This window comes from Strix uralensis, chromosome 4, assembly GCF_047716275.1.
Source record: "Strix uralensis isolate ZFMK-TIS-50842 chromosome 4, bStrUra1, whole genome shotgun sequence".
NCBI classification, from domain to species: domain Eukaryota; kingdom Metazoa; phylum Chordata; class Aves; order Strigiformes; family Strigidae; genus Strix; species Strix uralensis.
In genome coordinates this window covers 115524559-115545150 of record NC_133975.1, presented here as the reverse complement: position 1 = coordinate 115545150, position 20592 = coordinate 115524559, and the positions used below count along the sequence as shown (strand labels likewise).

Genomic DNA, 20592 nt, shown 5'->3' with positions numbered 1-20592 from the left:
GTTACCAAAAAAAAAAAAACCCAAACCCAAACTATCTGTGGATTCCAAGAGGTTATCTCTACAAAAAAATATAAGAAAAAAAAAAAGGAAGGGAAAAGAGAAAAACATAGGGAGAAAGAAACCAAGAAAAACAGAGGGAGAAAGGAAGCGAGAATCGATCTGCAGTTTGTGTGATGGCAGCAAAGCTGTAACAGGCTTATACCACTAAGAATGTTCCCTCAAATTGTCACAATATACTGGCATACGCAAAGATTCAGTGGTTTGGAGGTTTTAAATGAAAAAAATGCACGTGTATAGAAAAAGACTGTACAAAGCACCTTACCTGATCTCTTTCTATAGCAATGAGCTCTCTCCAGGTTCAGAAGTGGCTTTAATCACAGAGTCATTCAGGTTGGAAAAGACCCTTGGGATCATCGAGTCCAACCATCAGCCCTACTCTACAAAGTTCTCCCCTACACCATATCCCCCAGCATCTCATCCAAACAACCCTTAAACACATCCAGGGATGGTGACTCCACCACCTCCCTGGGCAGCCTATTCCACTGTCTGACCACTCTTTCTGGGAAAAATTTTTTCCTAATGTCCAGTCTGAACCTCCCCTGTTGCAGTTTAAAGCCGTTCCCCCTTGTTCTGTCGCTAATCACCTGTGAGAAGAGACCAGCACCAACCTCTCTACAATGTCCTTTCAGGTAGTTGTAGAGAGTGATGAGGTCTCCCCTCAGCCTTCTCCTCCTCAAACTAAACAGTCCCAGCTCCTTCAATCGCTCCTCACAGGATTTGTTCTCCAGGCCCTTCACGAGCCTCGTTGCCCTCCTCTGCACTCGCTCCAGCACCTCAATATCCCTCTTGTATTGAGGTGCCCAAAACTGGACACAATACTCAAGGTGTGGCCTCACCAGTGCAGAGTACAGGGGGACTATCACCTCCCTGCTTCTGCTGGTCACACTATTTCTAATACAAGCCAGGATGCCGTTGGCTTTCTTGGCCACCTGGGCACACTGCCAGCTCACGTTCAGTTGCTTGTCAATTAGAATCCCCAGATCCTTTTCTTCCAGACAGCTCTCCAGCCACACCTCCCCAAGCCTGTAGCGATGCATGGGGTTGTTGTGGCCCAAGTGCAGGACCTGGCACTTGGCCTTGGCAACAGGAATCAGGCAGAGTGCAGCAAATGTGACAGAGGGCAGGGACACAGCTTACAGTAAATGCTCTCTTTTATTACTTAGTTCAACAAAACATCTGTTTTCTCTGCAAGATCTGAATCAGAGCAGCAATACAGTCATTTCTCTACTGTAACATTTCCATAGGAGTTAGCATGACAGACTTCATGCACAGGACCTAATGCTTAGTGTGTTCAAGTCACATGAAAACTGAACCATATTCTTAAGAGCAGGAGTGACAAATTGCTCGTAGTCATCTTTTCATTACTCAGCTTTGAGCACCACACAAGAAAACAAGAAATTTCTTAGGGAAAGAAAGTGACCTTGTATTATTATGTATAGAGAATTCATAATTACAGAATGCCATGGTCTAACAATAGAACTATTACAGTAGGCTTGGTTTGGTATTATGAGGTTTATCATAAATAATTGATGAGGTTCGTTTATTAGTATATTTGATAAGCGTTTGGACATTAGAAATTTTTGATGTTTTGATAGATTTTATATAGAAATAGTTTTAAGTACCCAAAGCTTTAGAAAATAAGTATTTTGCTGAATATAAGATCTGATTAAGACACGTAGTAATGAGAGAGGTATAAGAAAATGCAGTTAAAATATATAAATTCCAAGTGCAAAAAGAAACATTATTTCTAAAGAATTCGAACCTTCTTTCTCAAAACCATCTCTCGCTCTCTCTAATAAAGCTAAAATACCAGCCTTTAAATAGGCACTGCCACTATTCAGCTGGTAGGGAAGATACATGTATTGCACTAGAAGTACAAAGCTAAGAAGAATGCATAATATTTTATTTTTAAACTTATTTACAAAAAAGATATTGCACCAATCCATTGTCCTTTTTTCAGTTTAACATGTTAAGCAAAAGCGTATTATTTACAAAGTTAAAAACAGAAGTGCAAAAGACTGAAAGAAACCAGAAAGAATAAAGTTTATTCAAATTGCTAAGTACAGTTTATTACCTGACCATAGCCCACATCCAGTATGATCTAAAATAGTTTGTATCATATATATCTGTAATTTCAGAAATCCTTGCGCTTCTCTGTAGGTGCAACCCTCATCTTTTACACTAACCACCAGAAGGGTGTACGTAAAACGTAAAGACTAACCATAGCTTAATAGCTTTATTTCTCCAGGAAAATGACACTCCTTTAGGTAAATTGAAAAAGTTACATAGTATTATACATGTATTTGAAAAGTAGTGATAAATCAGGCATGATGGTTTTCATTCTTCCTAAGAACCAGGAGGAAAAGTTTGCTGATATTCCAGGACTGATTATTCTAAAGACACTGCCAGTCCGAATTACAATAGCACAGCATATGGTCCTGTCTCAGTCTATCTGCCACTGGGACTGTCATGATGCATTTCTGGGGTGTAGGTAAGTAGAACAATCATGACCCAGAGATGAAGCAATGCCTGGGAAAAGAAAAGAAAGAATTAACTTATCAGCACTGACAAGCATTGTTCACAGCAGCAGTAAATATGAGAGCTCTCAACAAGAGCTAATAAAACCTAGTTTTGTAGAAATATTTTGATTAAATATTTTTCATATTATTCAGATAATCCTAAAATATGAATTCTTATTTGCACAATGAAATGCTGAGTCAGATTCTGAAGAAGTCATTTGCAGAAAACTAAAATTTTACACAAACAGCAAAACTAAAGCAGTCTGGTTTCCTACAGATTTATGTCCTCTGGCTTCTCTCTCTCTCTCCACACCCCAGTAACTCCAGCTGTTTTCTCTGATATCCAGCTCCCAGCCAGCACATTATGTGATCGACCTCAAGTGAGTGGTAAGTCACTACTCTTGTGCCAAGTGGCTGATACCAGACTGTGTAAAACAGCTGAGCTCTGCTTTCCTTACCACAGACACTGATTTGAGGCATTTTTATGAACTTTTTAGGAATGTTAATTCTCATTCAAATTTGGCTGAAACTATCCAAATAGAATAGAGGTTGCTGGGTGTACAACAAGGGAGATAACTGATGGAATACATAAGCCACATTTCTTTAAAATAAAAAATACTTTTTTAAAATCAAGTTACAATAGTCATAGTCAAGGTTCAAGCTGATAAAAGGGTAACTGCCACTGAATGCCCAATATACAGCTCCTATGCAACCATCATTAAGTTTCACTTCAGATAGCATCTGAGGTGGTAGAAGTCTTCAGTGTTTTGGTACAAAGCATTTTATTCACATATTGATAAGTCTAAGTCATGAACAGGGAGACAGAGAGAGCTTAGGAATTAAACAGCCCTGCTCCTTCCAGTACCTAACAGGCTGGAAGAAGAAATTGCAGGGGGAAACTATCATTTTCTTTATTCACGTGTGTCTGTCTGCTGTATATCCTGAAACAGTGACGGCTCTTCTCAGAAACTCTGTTCAGAAGTATCATTATGCCTTCTCAAGCAACATATATTTTTCATTTCAAAGACTCAAAAAGGTTCAACTAGTGCAATATTTTCAAGCAGGGTAGACTGCACACCTCCCTTACCACAGGCCACCTAAACTGATAGACATCTGCCCTCCAGTGGAAGACAGAGGAATTTAATTTTCATCAATTGCAAATCTAACAATTTCACCTGGTACAGATGAGCAACTTGCTACTATTTGTTTAAGTCTAGCAAGAAAAAACTTTTCTTGCTACTTTTTCAGCTACTAGAGAAGTGTGATTATTAGCCACTGAGCAAAAAGTGAAGTGACAAATATCAAAAAAGCTGTAACAGATGTCATTTTCCTAAATGCAGTGCATGCAGGTGTGGTGGGTTAACCTTGGCAACAGGTCACTATTATTCTGTATTTTAGTACTGAAACTCTACTTTTACAATCTTTTAAATGGTTGTTACATAAATGTCTTTAAGACTGCTATACTAAGACTTCCTGGGAAAAACTGAAAACTGAAAAGCAACATGACTCCAAAATACTAAGTACTATTAGGTCTGCTTTACAAATAAATACATTGAGTTGTTAAAGTTAATTGTATAGCCTTTTGAACATCAAACATCCTGCAATTTGAAAAGTATTATATAAAGTGATTATAGAAATCTTGCATTAAACTTTTTACTTTAAAGAAAGCTTACTCACCATGTAAATGATTACAAAGACTCTTGCTATGGGATAGCGCCTTAGAAAGATTCCCAGTCGAATGCTACACGAGTACAAGAGAAAAACAAAATGTGCAAGTTAGCACTGAGCAATAAATTCTTGTTCCTCTCATTCCAATCACCACAAACTCATAAACATCAGCTGATGTTCTATACGTGCCTTTGTTTCCGCCTTGAATTTTATTTCATGTATTCAAGATATTAAATGGAGTGAGAAAATTCAGAATTTAGAACATAAAACATATTCTCCTAAGTTTTTCTGTTACATGCTAGGCTCGGAGTTTGTGAAAAAGAGCTAAGGCTCAAGAGTTGTACAGGTATTTTAAAACTCAGAAATATGCTATATATTTGTCAAATTTTGTTACTTGAGGAGCTGTCATGAATCTTGGAAAAAGATTTAAGCAACTGAAACCTTGTATTTCTTTGAAAGAACTGATACATCACCACCATTCTTGTATTTCATTAGATGAAAGAAGACATGGGTTTTCCAAGTTTACTCCCTACAGTGCTACAGATATGCTGCATTGATATGTGCTCAGTAATGTCAGTTAAAGAAACCCATGCATGTACTGAAGTGAGTATGATACTGCCAAATGAAGTTTAGTATTAAAACATCACATATAATAGGTCCCAACCGTGGAAATGCTGATATTCTTCACAATAAAATTAAAATACCATGGAAGCAGAAAGGACTTTCTATCAAGGTATCTTACTTCCAAAGGATTAAAAAGTATTACCTAATTTTGTTTTCTACTGGTATTGGATTCAAGTTTTGGAGCAGACCTTTGTTATGAGTATTGATAATTAACCTAACTGCTCAGAAAAAGGGATCAAAGCAAGTCTTTTGCTGGTCCCAGAATGATTTTTGTGTACTAATTTTTTTGTGTACTAATTCCTTGAACAGATTATCTTTCAGCTGCACTGGGTCAGAACCCAGAATCTTGTGTTCATCAGGATGCCTGAACAGGAGTAAAAGAATACATATGATACTCCCCCACTACTACACTCCTACAGTGTTTATCACAGACACAGTCAAAACCTCTGAAAGTGAAAAAGGCAGATGGTAAGGAAAAAGGTTAGGTTTTTCTGTACATAATTTAGTGATTCTCTTGTATCAACACCTACAAGAGCGTTGTTTAAATAATTGACTATGATCTGCAAAAGCCCAAAGATATTAATATCACAGGAAAGCACAGGTGAACTAGGTCAGTATTTAGTAATTTATACCGTATTTTAGCTTCGCTATTTTTTACTTTTACCTTCATAAAAGCAGTTCAAAACAGAAGGTGTGCCACTTGAAAACTGCAAAAGAATTCCAGCAATTATAAAATGTATTCCCTTAGGACACTCTTACCTAAACTGATCTATACTACTGGCAGCTTTGCGAACTCTCCCATACATTCCTGCCATGTTAGTATCCATGTCACTAAATAGGACAGGAACGTTACGCATACGAGCACCTATTTGCAGGGAAAAAAGCAAAAAATCTCATTAGTTTAAAAACAGCTAAGTTGTTAAGTAAAACAAATCAACAGTGTATAACAAAGATACATAAGAATAATATAAAAATAGTGATTAATCTAATATATTAGTAACATTTTGTTGGGGGCAGAAGAGCGCGTTTTGAGGGCAGGATTCTTAACAAACTTAAAATCAAGTAAAATGTTTCTTCAACTTAGTATATTTTTAAGATTTATGTTAGTTTACTAGATGGACATCTTGATATTCAATTGTCATGTAATAATAATTCTATAATTAGGTGTACAAAATGATGGGTTTGATACTGTCACAGTTTCTCCACTTGCTTTTATTTCTCATACAGTAAAGCTTTGATAGCATGTCTGATACTAACTGCTTTGTTCCAAAAATTTCTACTGTATTTACATTTTCAGTATGTATAAACTTTATTAAAAAATATTCTCAGATAATATTACCTTTGTGCAACTTAACTTAAGCTTACTGATGTTACTTAAAAACAAGCCAAAAGAAAACGTATTTCAAATCTGTTAGTACTCCTGCCATATTTTTTTAGAAGTCTTCCATAAGCCCAGAAACAAAAGACTGGATTGTCATTTTACTCCTCTTCGTAATTGTCCATTGCTTGTAAAGTTACTTCCCATATATACAAAATCACAAATTTTGACTTTGAAAAGTAACATCTCAAAACCATGGATCAACTGCTGAGGTTTCCTAGAGATAAAAATAATTGCTACGCGGTACAGACAAATCAACCTCAGCAGAACCACCATATTTTAAGCTGCTTTTCAAGAAAAAGAGAAAGCAAGGAGGAAACTGATTTCAACCAGAATTCTGATCAATTCTCAAAAGTATCCCATTCTTGCTCACCTCCTAAACCCTTTTTACAAGAGAAGACTTATATCCTGCTTCTGACATTCAGTTTAAACCCCAAGACAGATTTATTTGCACCTGTGATAGGTGAATATGATTGTTTCAATAGCGTCATAGTATTGAGAATTGAAGATGAAATTGGCTTTATTAAGTTTAAAGTCATTTACACACAAAAAGGAGCTTCTACTTAACTATTTTTTATGATTCTAGCTGTTGCTGACAAGGTCTCTGGCATAAGCTGCATATTTTCAGCATTTTTTTTTCCTTATAGACTCAGACTTTCAGGGAAAGGCATTAGGAAATACAAAAGTCTGAACTGCAGAAAGGACAGAGTTATAAGAATTATATTCCCTTATTTACCTTCAGCACCATCAATGCCTGCCATATTAATGGAAGGTCCATTAGCACTAGTGCCTTGGACAGCCTTCAGCTGTTGCTCAAGTCGTTCCAGCTGATAGACAAGTGAATTTTTCTCTGTGCTCAGGCTCTCTAACATGGTTTGCTTCTGAATTAGTGTTTCTGTCAGCTGATGAAGCCGATTTTCTAATTCTGTCTGACTGCTACTACTTAGAGCCTTGTTTGTGAGCTAAAAAACAAAGAAAAAAAAATCAGAATAAATTAAAAGCCTGACCAACCGACATATTACAAAACTCCAAAAACCTAAGCCCTCCAAGAACCAAGTTACCCCATTATAAAATTTTTACAGGATAATACTATAAAAATGAGCACAATAAAGAAGAAACTTAATTTCAACAGTTGCTAAAATGAGATTGTACATGACACAAGAAACTCTATGTAAAAATGTATTCCTATGTTTTCTACCTCTAATCATATGAACCTTTCTGTATATCGTAAGTTTGATCACAAAAGTCAATGCTATGCCTCACAGTGAGTTTAAATGGTAGGCATGACAATAGCAGGATAATCCAGTCTGCCTATCGTACTTGCAACTTCACAAAACAAGTGCGTACGTAAAATGTTTTCAAGCGAGGAAGGAAAAACAGTACAAACTGGGAGAACCTGATGTCATTCTACAGGAAAGCTTGAATGAAAATGGTGAAAATGCAGGATACGCTGCAGAAGAATTGAGGAGCACTGAAGCAGAAAACATGATTGTACTAGCAAATAGAAACTGCAAGGACAGCAAATGAAGACACGGATCATGTAATTCAACTTGCAGAAAATATTTAAAGCAAATGGGAATCTCCGGATTAGCCATATGTACAATAGCTCGTCTATTCACCAGAGTCTTGGACCTCAGCCACTTGATGCATCATATACCACAAAGATATAGCTTTAATGACGAAAAAAAAAGAATCATCAGGAACCAGAGGCAGTGAGATATCAAAAATACGAATTAGATGCATGCACTAGGGCAGATGCAGGTAGTCCTGAAAGCAGTATTACCAGAAGAATCATCTGCCAACAGGCTCAAGACATTTGTATCACAACACAACACAGTCCAAATCTTCTGACACTAACTGCACAGCTGACCACAACTGACTCTAGACTATCAATTTTTCTACATATCGACTACTTTTCATTATGCTAAGATAATTTACACAAAACAAGGCCTATGCCTTCATGCTGCCCAAGGAGACTGTGGGGGCTGACAAGTATCAGAAGGTTCCAAAAGGGATTAGACTAATTCAAGGAAAATAGGTCCATAAACATAGATATACAATAGTTCTCATCATTTTTTTCATAATTGAAGTTGATAAAGTTATTTTCTACACACACAGTACCTGATTTCTGAGCTTCTGAATTTCTTCCTCTCTGTCTTTTACTCTGCTTTGCAAAGTATTCTTTGTTCGATACAATTCTTCTTCAGTATAATGGAGTTCCTAAAAATTTTATCACAATCACAAAAGATTTTATACATGTATATATTTTGAAAGACATTTTCGTTTCTAGCATTTCAGAGTAGAACACAAGAAGGCAATATGCTGCAATCAAATATAAACTGAAATTTAATCTTAGTTAAGTGTCTGGCTAGGATGGGAAGAAAAAAAAAAAAAGAGAGATGAGTATGAAGGCACAACCTGCAAGACTTATCAAATTCTTTTGCGGAGACTGACCTAATATAAATATTAATCCAGACTAGTTTACCAAGAGTCACACAATTTCATTGGGACCATGATTTATCTTTCTTATACTTTCACCCTTTATTTTATTGCTATCTTGAAACGATGTCAATAACTTAAACAATTAGGAAATACCTTGGGGGGGAATATGTATTCCTAAAATAAACCCATCAATCCAATATACCATTTTTTTAAACCTGTTTAAAATCCTTTGGCATATCTATCTATAATTCTGTATGACACAGCTCTTCCTTTAAAGTTTAGGATAGATTAACACAACAGATGTGAAAGGGGAAGGAATATTAGTAAGGGACAACTTACTGAACAGCAAATCTAACCATAAGTTTTGTTACTCCCATGATTCAGTGGCTATTTTAACTCTGACTTAAAAGACCTGTTTTAATTTAAAAGATAAGCATGACAGGTCTTCAAATCACTGTATCACTTCAGCTGTCAGTTGCTACAGAAAACAGATAACCCTATTCTCCCAAACCATCAGATGTACAAGAAATAACACGTCTACTTATTTTCTATCTTCAGTCTCAGAGACCTTATGGCAATATTTAAAGGAATTCCCAGATAGAACGGACTGTAATTGTGTTAAGTATCAATGTACACAATTACTTTAAAAGCACAAGTGTGCACCATCAAAAGGAATACTTCAGTTTCTGTAATAACTGATGCCTTTTTTTTAATTCACGTCAATTTTTCTATATGTAGTATTGACTTAAAATACTCTCCTCAGAAGGGCAGAAGTAACAAAATACAATCTACCATCTGCTTTGATACAATAAACATCAGCTATCCATCAAAAGCAGACCTTGACTTCTGCCTTTTAATTACTTCAAGCTGCTAGCATCTCATTAAAATGTAATTTCTGGAAGGACAGATAATCCTGTAAGATAAATTGTTCTTAGTAGATACAGTGTACTCTCCTGCTTTCCTCATTATTAATTCTCTTTACATGAGCTTTTTCTTACAGAGAAATTTTTTAATAGGGTGCAAAGCATTTGTCTGATTTCTACTGAAGAGTAAGTTTGTTCACATGAAATATGCGTTTGCCTTTTTTTCCCTCTTTTTAGCACAAAACTGCTTAAATCAAGGGGGACTTAACTTAAAAAGATGATACAATCTGACAAAATTCATTAATATCATTTTATCAGCAATTTGTCTTATAGACCAGTTTGGAAGTAACAACATTTAGATTCAGAACTGAGTAACAAGTGGATTTAAAAAAAAAATATCTATGAATTGGTACTACAATAACATTGGTTTATGAGCTAAATTGTACGTAGTAATTGAGCACAAGAACCTTCACAGTAAGAATTTTTAGTATTTGAATTTCTTGATATAAATAATGGTTACAAATGTTACTATATCCTTATTGCTTGCTTGTTCCCTTGCTGAATAAAATTTAAGATCATGAACCATTTTGTACACTCCCTAGGGTCAATGTTTATTTTTTAACACATCAGTGAGATCTGTTTATCAGGAGTATCCAGAAGGCCCTGTCCATTGCTCAGTACTGGTTGCGCTTTGTTTGGCCTAGTGACATTCATTAAGTTTTGGGGATTTCTTTGGAATACTAGACAAAAAGTAATGCAAATACTGTGTAAGCTACTCTCTTATTAAGCCAAATGCTTTACTGATGACACCACATGAGGCCTAAAATAAGATCAATCAGCTTTTAAGAACTCTTTACCTGTTTTTGCCGTTCTAGTTCAGCTTCTGCCTCTTGCTTGGCCATTTTATGTGCTGCTATCTGCTCTTGCAGGTCTTGAAGCTGCTCTCTCACTGACTCAGCTTCACTTACTTGCTGAGTCTCCATATCCTGAAATGAATAGAAATGTTTCACAAACATTCAAACAATACTGCCACCTGTCATAGGTAACAGCAAAAAAGAGTTGTATCAGTGATATTGCTTCAAAGGAAAATGAAGGTGAGAGTGTATTGAATAAATGACATCGAGTCATTTTATGCAAAATGTTTTACTAATATAGTAATAAAATAAATGCATTTTGTGAACATGAAAAGCCTCCACTTTTCCCTTTCTACAGTCTACAGGCTAAAACTGTGTAAAGTAGGTTTGCGTGCAGTTGCTGGGTTGAGCCAATTATGCCAGCAGACAACTCGGATTAGTTGCTTCAAAGATTAGCAGCCCTTGCAGAAAAGGATATAGGTGGTCTTTACAGAAATCACCACACTTGTTTGGAAAGAAATACTTCCCTCTAAAGGCGCACACAGTAGTGAGAGAAGAGAGAAGTGGTACTATAGTATTTCTCCCACCGTTGCTGCAGTGGTGAGAGAGAACATGGAAAGAAATTGGGTATCAATAAGCACTTGTCTCACCTCAAGCAAAAGCTGGCTTCTTTTAATAGTAGGTCAAATAAACACTAGAAGCAACAGCTCTAAATATACAAGAAAACAGTCCTTTGTGCATGGTTAACTACAAATACATGTGTACATAATCACAGCTACCTGCAGCTCTGTTCGCATCTGTTGTATTTGCCCCATTAGTTTTTGTATTTCTTCTCTCTGAGTGTCTCGCTCGTGTCTCAGCTCTTCTAGTTCCATTGTGCTTGCAGTATTGCTGTCCAGGCCTTCAATACCAGAGCCTTCTTTTAAGCTGTTTATCAACTTTTCTTTAGACTGAAATAAAAAAAAATCAATATATTATTTATAGCAGTATTTAACAAGTGCTCAACCAGAATATGCCAAAATGACTCTGCTCTAAAATTCAGGTGTAGACATACAGTAAAAGACCTGCTTTATTTGTTCTTTTAGCCAAGTTAATAATGACCCTACACGTTTTGAAATGAAAATGATTCCCTACTGATATTTTCTCTGACTTCCTGTATGCCATGATACTGGATTTACTGGAAGCCTGTTACCTGAGGAAGAGTACAGCTTTTCTCTTTAAAAGTGCTTGGAATGTTAAACATGTCACAGATTATAATTTTGGCTTTCCAGCTACCATAAGAGAGAAGACGCACAGTAACAGACACTAAAGACAAAACTGACCCCCTTCCAGTCCACCCTTTCTCCTGCCAACAAAGCCAAATAAGAACCAAATACAGCAATAACTCTTCTGGGAAAGAGGGTGAACCATTTTATTCAGAGTCAACCTAACATTAGCTCGACATTGACTTCTGATCTCATGCTTTTCATATTTATCACAATGACTTAAAACCTGTCCTTGGATATCAGATTAAATTAATTGTTCTAAACAGAGATCTTTATCTTCAACATTTTGCTAACTTTTATAAACAAGACTCAAATTGACCACATTTGGACTTGGTATCTTTGACAACTTAAGTAGTATAGAACTCTGCACAAAATACCTGATTTTCCCATTGTTTATATAATGTTGATCACATGCAACCTTTCAGAATACATAAAAATATTTTCTTTGGTTTCCACATAAGTATCCAGTATGCTTCGGCCTCAAGCAGAATAGAACAATATTCCTGACTCAATTGGGTGTGGAACAAATTGTAGGTTACATCTATTTATCTATCTGCCTAGGATTGGATTCCTGAATGTGGAACACACTGACAGACGTTGCACAGTAAGTGCAATAGTTCACTCTGATTTTTCTTTAAGTTCAGGACCTGAACTCTCAATTACCTAACTCAATCTGTAAACTTAAATTTACAAAATGCAGACTGATAGCTGTTCTGTATAGGTATCATTATAGATATGCCCCAAAAGATATTACAGGTCACATGAAAAGAACCACAGATTAGATTATTTGAAGCATAACACCTTAAAAAAGTTAAGTGTACAAATCAAACTGGACTTCTTTACAGATATGCTTACTTGGAGTATGCGAGTAGCTTTCTGTTTATAGTCTGTCAGTTCCTGCTTTGCAGATTCTAGGTGGTTTTTAGTTACTTTGACTTGCTGCTGAAGCTCATCAGCTCGCCTCTTTTCATCTAAGTACTTTCTTTCTGCTACAGTTATCCCTTCTGCCAAGCTCTGACGTTCTGCTTCCATTTTACTTAGACGAGCCGCAAACTCATTCTATTAGGAATAAAGAAACAATACTTTGTGTGTAAACACAGTCTCAACTTTAACCTAGAAAGTTAAAAAGAAAATTTAAAAGCAACTACACACGCAACACCTCATATCTATCACCTCCAACTTAAAGATGCATCAGTGCTATGTGGAAAGAAATCCTGCTTGCTTAAGCAAGTTCTAAATAGTATCAGTAAAAATATGCATTTCTTTCCCTCACCAGAAATAGTGAGGGAATAGCAATCTTCCCATTATTCATGTTTATTTGGTAAACCAAAAGCAAGCTTTCCCCTCAAAAAATATTATCAAATGTAGTCTGCCATATTTTGATGTACTTTAAAAAAAAGAAAACAGATGCTGATAAAGATTTTCAAAGATGCTTTTATATGTAACAAAGGCCAAGCTAAGCGTGGAAAGCGGGCTTTAGCAATGATGTACTCACATCTTTACAACAGAATTGATCATCCAGCTTAATATGCTTAAGATGACATATTAAAATTGTGTAACAATTTGTTGTGTAAGAACATAGCATGGAAAATTAAACTGGTTACTGCTTTAGTTTTAAAACATATTTTAACATTAAAGATAACATGAAAAAAACAGTAAAAAGTGTCAGCATTAATCCTCAAAACTTTTAATCACAAAGCTTTCGAAATAATATGTAAGAAGTAAACCAGCATCACAAAGATAGTTGGTGCAGCAGACAGCACATCCTTCCAAGTACTGAACAGGAAACTGAAGTCAAGGGGAAGACAGAGAAGTTGGAACCTCACAGATCTGATCTCAAAAGTAGTGTCTGAAACTCTTCCTTACTCTTCATGTCTAACCTGCATTTGTTTGTAACTTTCTTGCTCTCGCTTGAGCGCGGAGTCTGCATCACGCAGCCTCTCCTGAAGAGTTTGAAGGGCTTGATTTTGCAAACTGCTCCCTTCACTGTGGTCTTGTATTATCCTGAAAGAGCCATATACATATTAGTTAACAAAGAAGAAATTTAGTGTGATTTTCAGGTAGAAATATGAGTACCTGGTTTTCAGAACAGCTTTGAAAATTTACCCAGTAAATTATTGAATATGGCTGGCTACAGGTGTGAGGCCTGGAGTTAATGACTCATGCATCTCTTCCCTGATATATATTCTGGAGTATCCAATCACCGATTCATATCCCAGCACTGAGGTAAGTCAAAGTCTTCATATTTGTGGATAAGCAAATGTATTTTTCAAGACAAAACCAATTTTCTTGAGATCTTAAGCTTCAGGCCTCTGACACAAACATAAATACTTCGTACAAAATTAATTTCAATAATCAGGTGACAATTGCCCCTATTTAATACTCATTTGCGCTGTTCCCACTGCCAGCTATGATATAGCGGGCTCAGAGCAAACTTTAATCCTCATATTTCAAATCCTGATACAATCCCTTTCCCCATTAGTTTATTCATTTTTATTCTTAAAGAGACCAAATTATCTACCTTGAATTTTCAAACCCATTACTATTTGCAGAATTATGAAGTATGAAATTATGAAGTACCGGGATTTTTCACTCTGCAACGCTTCCAAAGCTTCTGTCCGAGCACTTAAGAGCTGATCAGCTTCTTGCAATCGTACTTTCAGCACAGCTAGCTGTGAATCCTTGGCACCAACAGCTTCTGTCAGATCATCAACTCGAGCTCGAAGTTCCCTAACCATCCTGTCACTCTTTGAATGGTCAACATTCCACTTCTCGACCCGTTCCCGGGATTTGTTCAATTCTACAAAATAAGAATTTTCTTTAAAGTTTATAAAGGTAGGTATTGCAAGGTCTTGTAAATAGTCAGGACACACACATCACATTTCTTAAAGAAAGAAATTAAATACAACCAAGTTGAAACAACACTGAAACTTTATGAACTACCAAGTGACAAATGCCAGACTGTCTGTCAGACAAGAAGAAGTAATCTCAAAACAGGCATTTCATTCTCTGTCACACTGCAGTTGGCAAATTTTACCTGCCCCACCCCTTGCAATGGCCTACTGTTGAATAGCCCTGTGCAAGCAAGCCTTTGGAAACCTCTGCATAAAGCACCTAGTTCAACTCAATGTGACAATAAGCTCAACCTAAAAAACAGTAGAAAAATACACCAGTGTTGAAATAATGCCTGAAGTTTTGAAGTATTTAAAGGAAGCTACTAATTTAAAAATTAAATGTTTTGCAATAGCCTTTAAAAAGCAGGAAAAATATTTTAATACCGTTAACATTTGCTAAAACCATTTTAATAAGATGTAATTTTTGGAACTAACTTGACTGCATAATTTTAATCAATATTTGTGTGATCTTTGTAGTTGAACAAGCCTTTTAGTTCCTCCCAGCTCATTACTCTGAAACCAAGAATCAGTTTGCTTGGCAAGTCATACATGCAAATTTAACTAGAAAAATTTTATTATAAATACAAACCACTAATTTTAGTTGTTTTCTAGTTCACTAGCATTTCAGTAATATGTTACAGTTTAGTTTCCAAACCACAGTACCTTCTTGTGTTTCTTTGGACCTCTGAATTAATGAAGCCATTTCCTGATTTAAAGACTGAACTTCATTCCGCAGCAGCTGATTCTCCAGGCGAAGATTGGATAGCTCATGTGATTTGAGATCATCATTAGCTGAACGGCTAGGATTAGTTACTGCACTTAGTGATGAATCCTTCACACCACCTCCTTGTGCTCCTAGTCCAGAGTCTGAACTGTCTGGAGTTTCTGTACAGAGAGATGCAAGTTAGAACTAGTAGATGTATTTGTAAGTTGCCTTCATATAAACTGCAACTCCATGTTCTGCATCAGTGGTTAAATGTATAACATAAAAAAAAAAACCCAACCCCAAAACATCAAAACAGCTTATATTGAAACGGAATATGGAGCTGATTGTCCCAAGGGACTTGCACAAAAATAGATCTCTTATACAGTATACATGCATCATGCAGCATTTTTGTTAATGCTGCAAGACAAGACTTGGAAGTTACAAAATTTCTTATTAATGTCAAATCTAGGATTTCAAAACAGTAATACTTTTTTATGACTATGCTGCCCAGAGATGTCTTCAGAAGCTGAGAGAGTAAGAGAAGAGATTAAATATACATAGCAACTAACTAGGGGAATGTATACTATAAGTTCATTCTGGTTTTGCCTGAAGATTTTTGATTTTAAGGATGTAAATTTTATTCTTAAAAAAATCTGTTAATTACTATAATCATTTTGATATCAAACCTAAATATGTAACTCAGACACATAGCTACATATTTTAGTTATCTTTACGTAAAAAAGCATTTTAAGAATAATTTCAGCCAAAACATCATCTTACTGATAATTCTGCATTAATAATTCTTTTAAAATATTTTTTTCAAAAGCACTTTTAATAGGAGAAATCAAGTTGCAGTGATTTGAAGCAGAAGCGTGATCTTTCCTTTCTGTAACAGAAAAATATAAGGTAGATATACTCTGTCAAACTGTCAAAAGCTTTCTGCCAATACAAACTGTAATTCTCTAGATTATGGAAACCAAAATACAGATTTTTACTTTTCTTTTTTTTAAAAAAATCTTAGAACCTCAGTGAGAACAGCAAGGGAGCTCCTGGCAGCAGTCTGAACAACAGTCCCTTGCAGGGAAGGAGGAACCAACAGCCTTCCCCCATCATGCATAAACACACCCAGAGCATCCTGGATCAATGCTGTGAAATTGATATGTCCACTGTAACAGTTGTGATTCCAACATGCAGATAGTTGGAAGCTTTGCAGCAGCGTTAAAATAAAACAACATAACACACAACGAGCAAACAAACAGGGGATCCAAAAATATTACTTCTGAATTTAGTATGTCCCAGATGAATAACTGCTGAAAATCCAGGGGGACGGACTGCAAGTAATTCCAAGTAAGACTGAGGTTTAGCTGTCACAATGTTACTTACTTCACCCTGTGATTGCCAACCAACCCGCTCCTCCTTCCTTGTTACCACTGCAACAGCTCCTACCACCCAGAGCCCAGGGAGGTGGGGCAGACTATTAATTATGAACAACACATCGACAAGCAGCAGCAGTGACAGCAACCTTTCTTCCATATTTTCTCTAGCCCCTTTCCTATTTAAACGGTTCTAAGAAGTGTCGTGTCCTTCCTTTTGATTAATTTACACAATTTCCAAATTAACAGACAATTTATCCTCATTCCTTTGTCTGGAAAACTCAATAGACTAATGAAGTTAACGAAGCAAGAAATTAGCCATTTATAGCCCATATTAGATTATACCCACGGCAATGTACAAAGTATAACATTAACTGGTTTTGTCTATAGCTAATATGTCATAAGCTACTTCGACAGATGCTATACACAGCATTTAAATAACACAGATATATATCTATACAATCAACTTTGAAACTAGTGTGCTCAAACTCTATGTTGTAACTGTGTGCTTCCTCATTTGGCAGCTCCACAATGTAAACTGCACTCAAAAATCCTTAGAAGAAAATTCAACAGGCCACACTGAACAAAACGAGTATGTTCCTTAAGTACCAATCTTCAAGGCCTTGTTGATTACAGACTGTTAGCCAGGCTGTAATTTGAATTATTATTATTAAACCTTATAGAAAAGTTACAGACCCAGAAATACAAAAATATTCACATCTTTGGAAACGATCCCTTTTTATATCTAAAACTTTTCAGCATAGTAAGTAAAAACCTGGCATTTACAATGCTTTACATACTCATAGTACTGAACAAATAATAAAGTCTTCTAACTACATTATTAAGGAACGATATCACCATTTGCTTCAATTTATAGAATTGCAGATATTGCTTCAATTTTACAGAACAGCAAAGTAGCACAGCAACAGCAAAGACTGAGTATAGATTGGACAGTCTGATAGAGAACACAGGTCCCTGACACTTCCTAGCCACACTCTCCTTTGTCCAACTTTTGACCATCAGGCCTGGAGGCTCTTTCAGGCATCTGGATTTAGACTGCAGTAATGAACTACTGGCAAACTCAAAGGCTTTATCTATGAAGCTCTCTCATGCCTGTAGCTCTACAGCAGCCTATCCACATCCAACTTCCCACTCCACAGGACAAGCAAATTTGACAGCTTACCCATCTTCCATGGTGGTACAGAGAAAACCTCCCATCACCTCACATGCACTCACTGCATCACCTCACTGTGCACTAGGCAACAGCCGACACCATCTACCAGACAGTGAAAGTCACTCACTCTCCTACATGGCAACAATAGGTAAGGGGCCCTGAGTGATCAAACAAATGCAGCAGTGCCTGTGCTTCTAAGTGGGGATGTATGGGGGCTGATACAAGGTTAGGTCATAGCTCAGGGAGGTCAAGGTGAAAGAGGCAGATCGAGAACACAAAAGATTTAGGTATTAGTTATACAGCTTGTCAAAACAGCATGGAGTCCAAGATTATCCCAGTGATGAAAAAAGGTTAAAGACCCTGCTGTACTCCATACATTTGACATACTACTACCACTAAATGTTTCATGAAGTGACAGTAAATCCATTACCTAGCCTTACCCTAGGCATACTTGGGTTTTAAATATCTCTAGGTTCAATACTATTTAACTACCATTGCCTTGGCTCCTCATGGAATTATCTTCAGTAGTTTTTGCACTCTGTGTACTGGTAGACACAGAACTAATGCTTGAAGTCCGAGAGTGATTTTGAAGAACAGGTGCCTTGCTCTTCTCTTTTTTAGAGTCCATCCTTCCATTAGGCTCTTTCTCTGAACTGTTGAGAAAATCAAATAGCAACTCATCATCAGGTTCCGACTTTTTTCTTCTCACAAAATGTGAGGCAGCTCTGGGTGTGGAAACACTTTCTACTGGAGAAGCAACCTCCGAAGATGTCCTACGTGCTGGTTTAACATTTGCTGTTCCTGCTAGGATTGTGGCCTTTTGATGTTTAATATTATCAGCTGCTGAGGAGATGTAGGCTGCTTTGGATGACGTCTGGTATTTCAGTTCTCCAGTATGCTGGTGCAATTCAGAATATTCATTGGCAGAGTCCAAATTCTTATTATCATAAACTGCACTGCTTGCTATGTCTTTTTTGCTCAGAGCTGATGCTGCTCCTTGATCAACTCTGTTGAGCAGATCCTCTGCCTTTCCAGCGAGATCAGCAAGCCAAGACATGATGGATGTCTGTTGATAAACTCTATAAAATTAAAATTTCAGAACCACATGCTGCAAAAGACATAAAATGATTACAAATCAGACTAGTGTTGATAAGGCAAGATGTATGGGTTACCTAAACAACTGTTGTGTTAATCTATTAGTGCTGTAATTATCTTAATAATTTTTCCTACTCGCTTGGTATTTTGCTGTTTTGGTAACTGATGGAAGTAAACCAAATTAGTTTAAGGAAAATAGACAAAACCAAGGCTTAGCTATCAGACCACCATATCTGTTTCTGGCATTAGCATCTGCTACAGAGCATTCAGCCTGCTAGCCAATCTGCAACAGTAACAGAAAATGAAGTCTACTTGCACCTGACAAAACCAAACTCAGTTGGAGGAGGAAAAGTGTCCAGGTGCTTATTACGTGAACAGATAACAACAAAGCCTTAGATGTTTGGCCTGCAGATTCAAATCTGGGCCAGAGAGAGGAACTTCTCTCCAGCTTTGCAGCCTGCTGTCCCTTCTGTGACACCACCACGGGAGACAGGGGCCTGCCTTCACTTGCACCAAGGGCCTGCGACACTACGCAGCCGAAGTGTGCCCCTATCCCAGCTCCCGGGAAGGGCTCCTTCACCCCAGGACACGCTTGTGGACAATCCCTCAGCCGAACACAGCCACAGCGGGAAGGGGGAAGCGCAGAGGCTGGCGAGGCCGGGCGGGACGGAGGGCGATGTTCGGGGTGGCCACTGCCCCCACCTTCCCGCCCACCCGTAGCACGGCTGCCTGTCCCCGGCCCTCCCCCGGCCCGGCCCCCCGCCCCCACCCGGCGGCCCTCAGGAGCGGCGGAGGCCTCAGCACAGCCCGGCCTCACCTCCTCCCTGCGCGGGAGACCCCCCGGCCCGAGGGGACTCGTGAGGGGAATAGGGGGGGAAGGGGGCGGCGACCGTCACTGCGAGGCCCCGGGCCGGGCTCGGCGGCGCAACCCCATCTTCCGGCAGACGTGGCCGCCTTTCCGGGACGCGGCGCGCATGCGCAGGCGGCGCCGGGAAATGCGCGACGCGACACGGCGCGTCAAGCCCCGCCCCTCTCACCGGGGCGGGGCTTCTCCTGGAGGACGGGCAGGCGGAGAGAGCGACCTGCCCCTCCCTCCCGCCCTGAGGGGAGCGGGCCCCGGGGGTCACGTTTCCTTCACCGGTGCCTTGTGATGGGAGGAGGAGCTCCAGTCCTGCAGAGAGAGGGAGGGTCAAGGAAGGTCTTCGCCGTGGCTGTTAAAAACAGCCGAGAGTGATCGTGCCTTTCCTGATGCAGGGTTTAAGGGTGGTGGTTTATAAATGGCTGCTTGACCTGATAGAAACTGTCTCGCTGCCTCTGCCCAGAAATGGGGGGTGACCCCTTCGGGGTGCCCCTGGCCTGCTCCCCAGGTCAGGATGTCCGACCGTTGTGCAGGCCCACCAGAAAGAACATCTTGGCCTTGAGATTGCAAATAAATTATAGGAATTTCCACCAGAAGAAACTACATGAGGCATTTATATTACATTCTCACAACCTGGGGAAGATGTGAAGAGAATGACCTTATCCTCAAGGGCAACTATAAGATACCAAGGAACATGGCACACCATCCCACCCCCCAAATGCAAATAACTAAAGGTGTCCTTTTAATCTCCTAGATTCACAAAACTTTTATCAGAAGCTTTAAAGTCCAGGCTCACCCTTACCCTGTTGCAATAATCT

At 38.2% G+C, this 20592-nt stretch overlaps 1 protein-coding gene across 3 annotated transcripts; it reads right to left on the bottom strand.

The window, feature by feature from the left end:
• Positions 1-1193: 1193 nt before the first annotated feature.
• GOLGA5 (golgin A5) lies at positions 1194-19877 on the bottom strand. 3 transcript variants are annotated; one of them, XM_074868641.1, is made up of 13 exons: positions 19733-19877; positions 18313-18928; positions 15231-15452; positions 14254-14473; positions 13554-13677; positions 12529-12732; positions 11188-11358; positions 10412-10540; positions 8371-8469; positions 6986-7211; positions 5631-5736; positions 4257-4320; positions 1194-2589 (listed from the first exon to the last, which is right to left on the bottom strand). In XM_074868641.1, the coding sequence occupies exons 2-13, from the start codon at positions 18875-18877 to the stop codon at positions 2509-2511; spliced, it is 2211 nt and encodes a 736-aa protein (XP_074724742.1). In that variant the 5' UTR covers positions 18878-18928; positions 19733-19877; the 3' UTR covers positions 1194-2508. The 3 variants fall into 3 exon arrangements, 2 of the variants coding, with proteins under 2 accessions (XP_074724742.1, XP_074724743.1); XM_074868642.1 differs by having other exon boundaries at positions 18313-18899; XR_012628944.1 differs by lacking the exon at positions 5631-5736 and adding an exon at positions 5536-5578 and having other exon boundaries at positions 2520-2589.
• Positions 19878-20592: the final 715 nt, after the last annotated feature.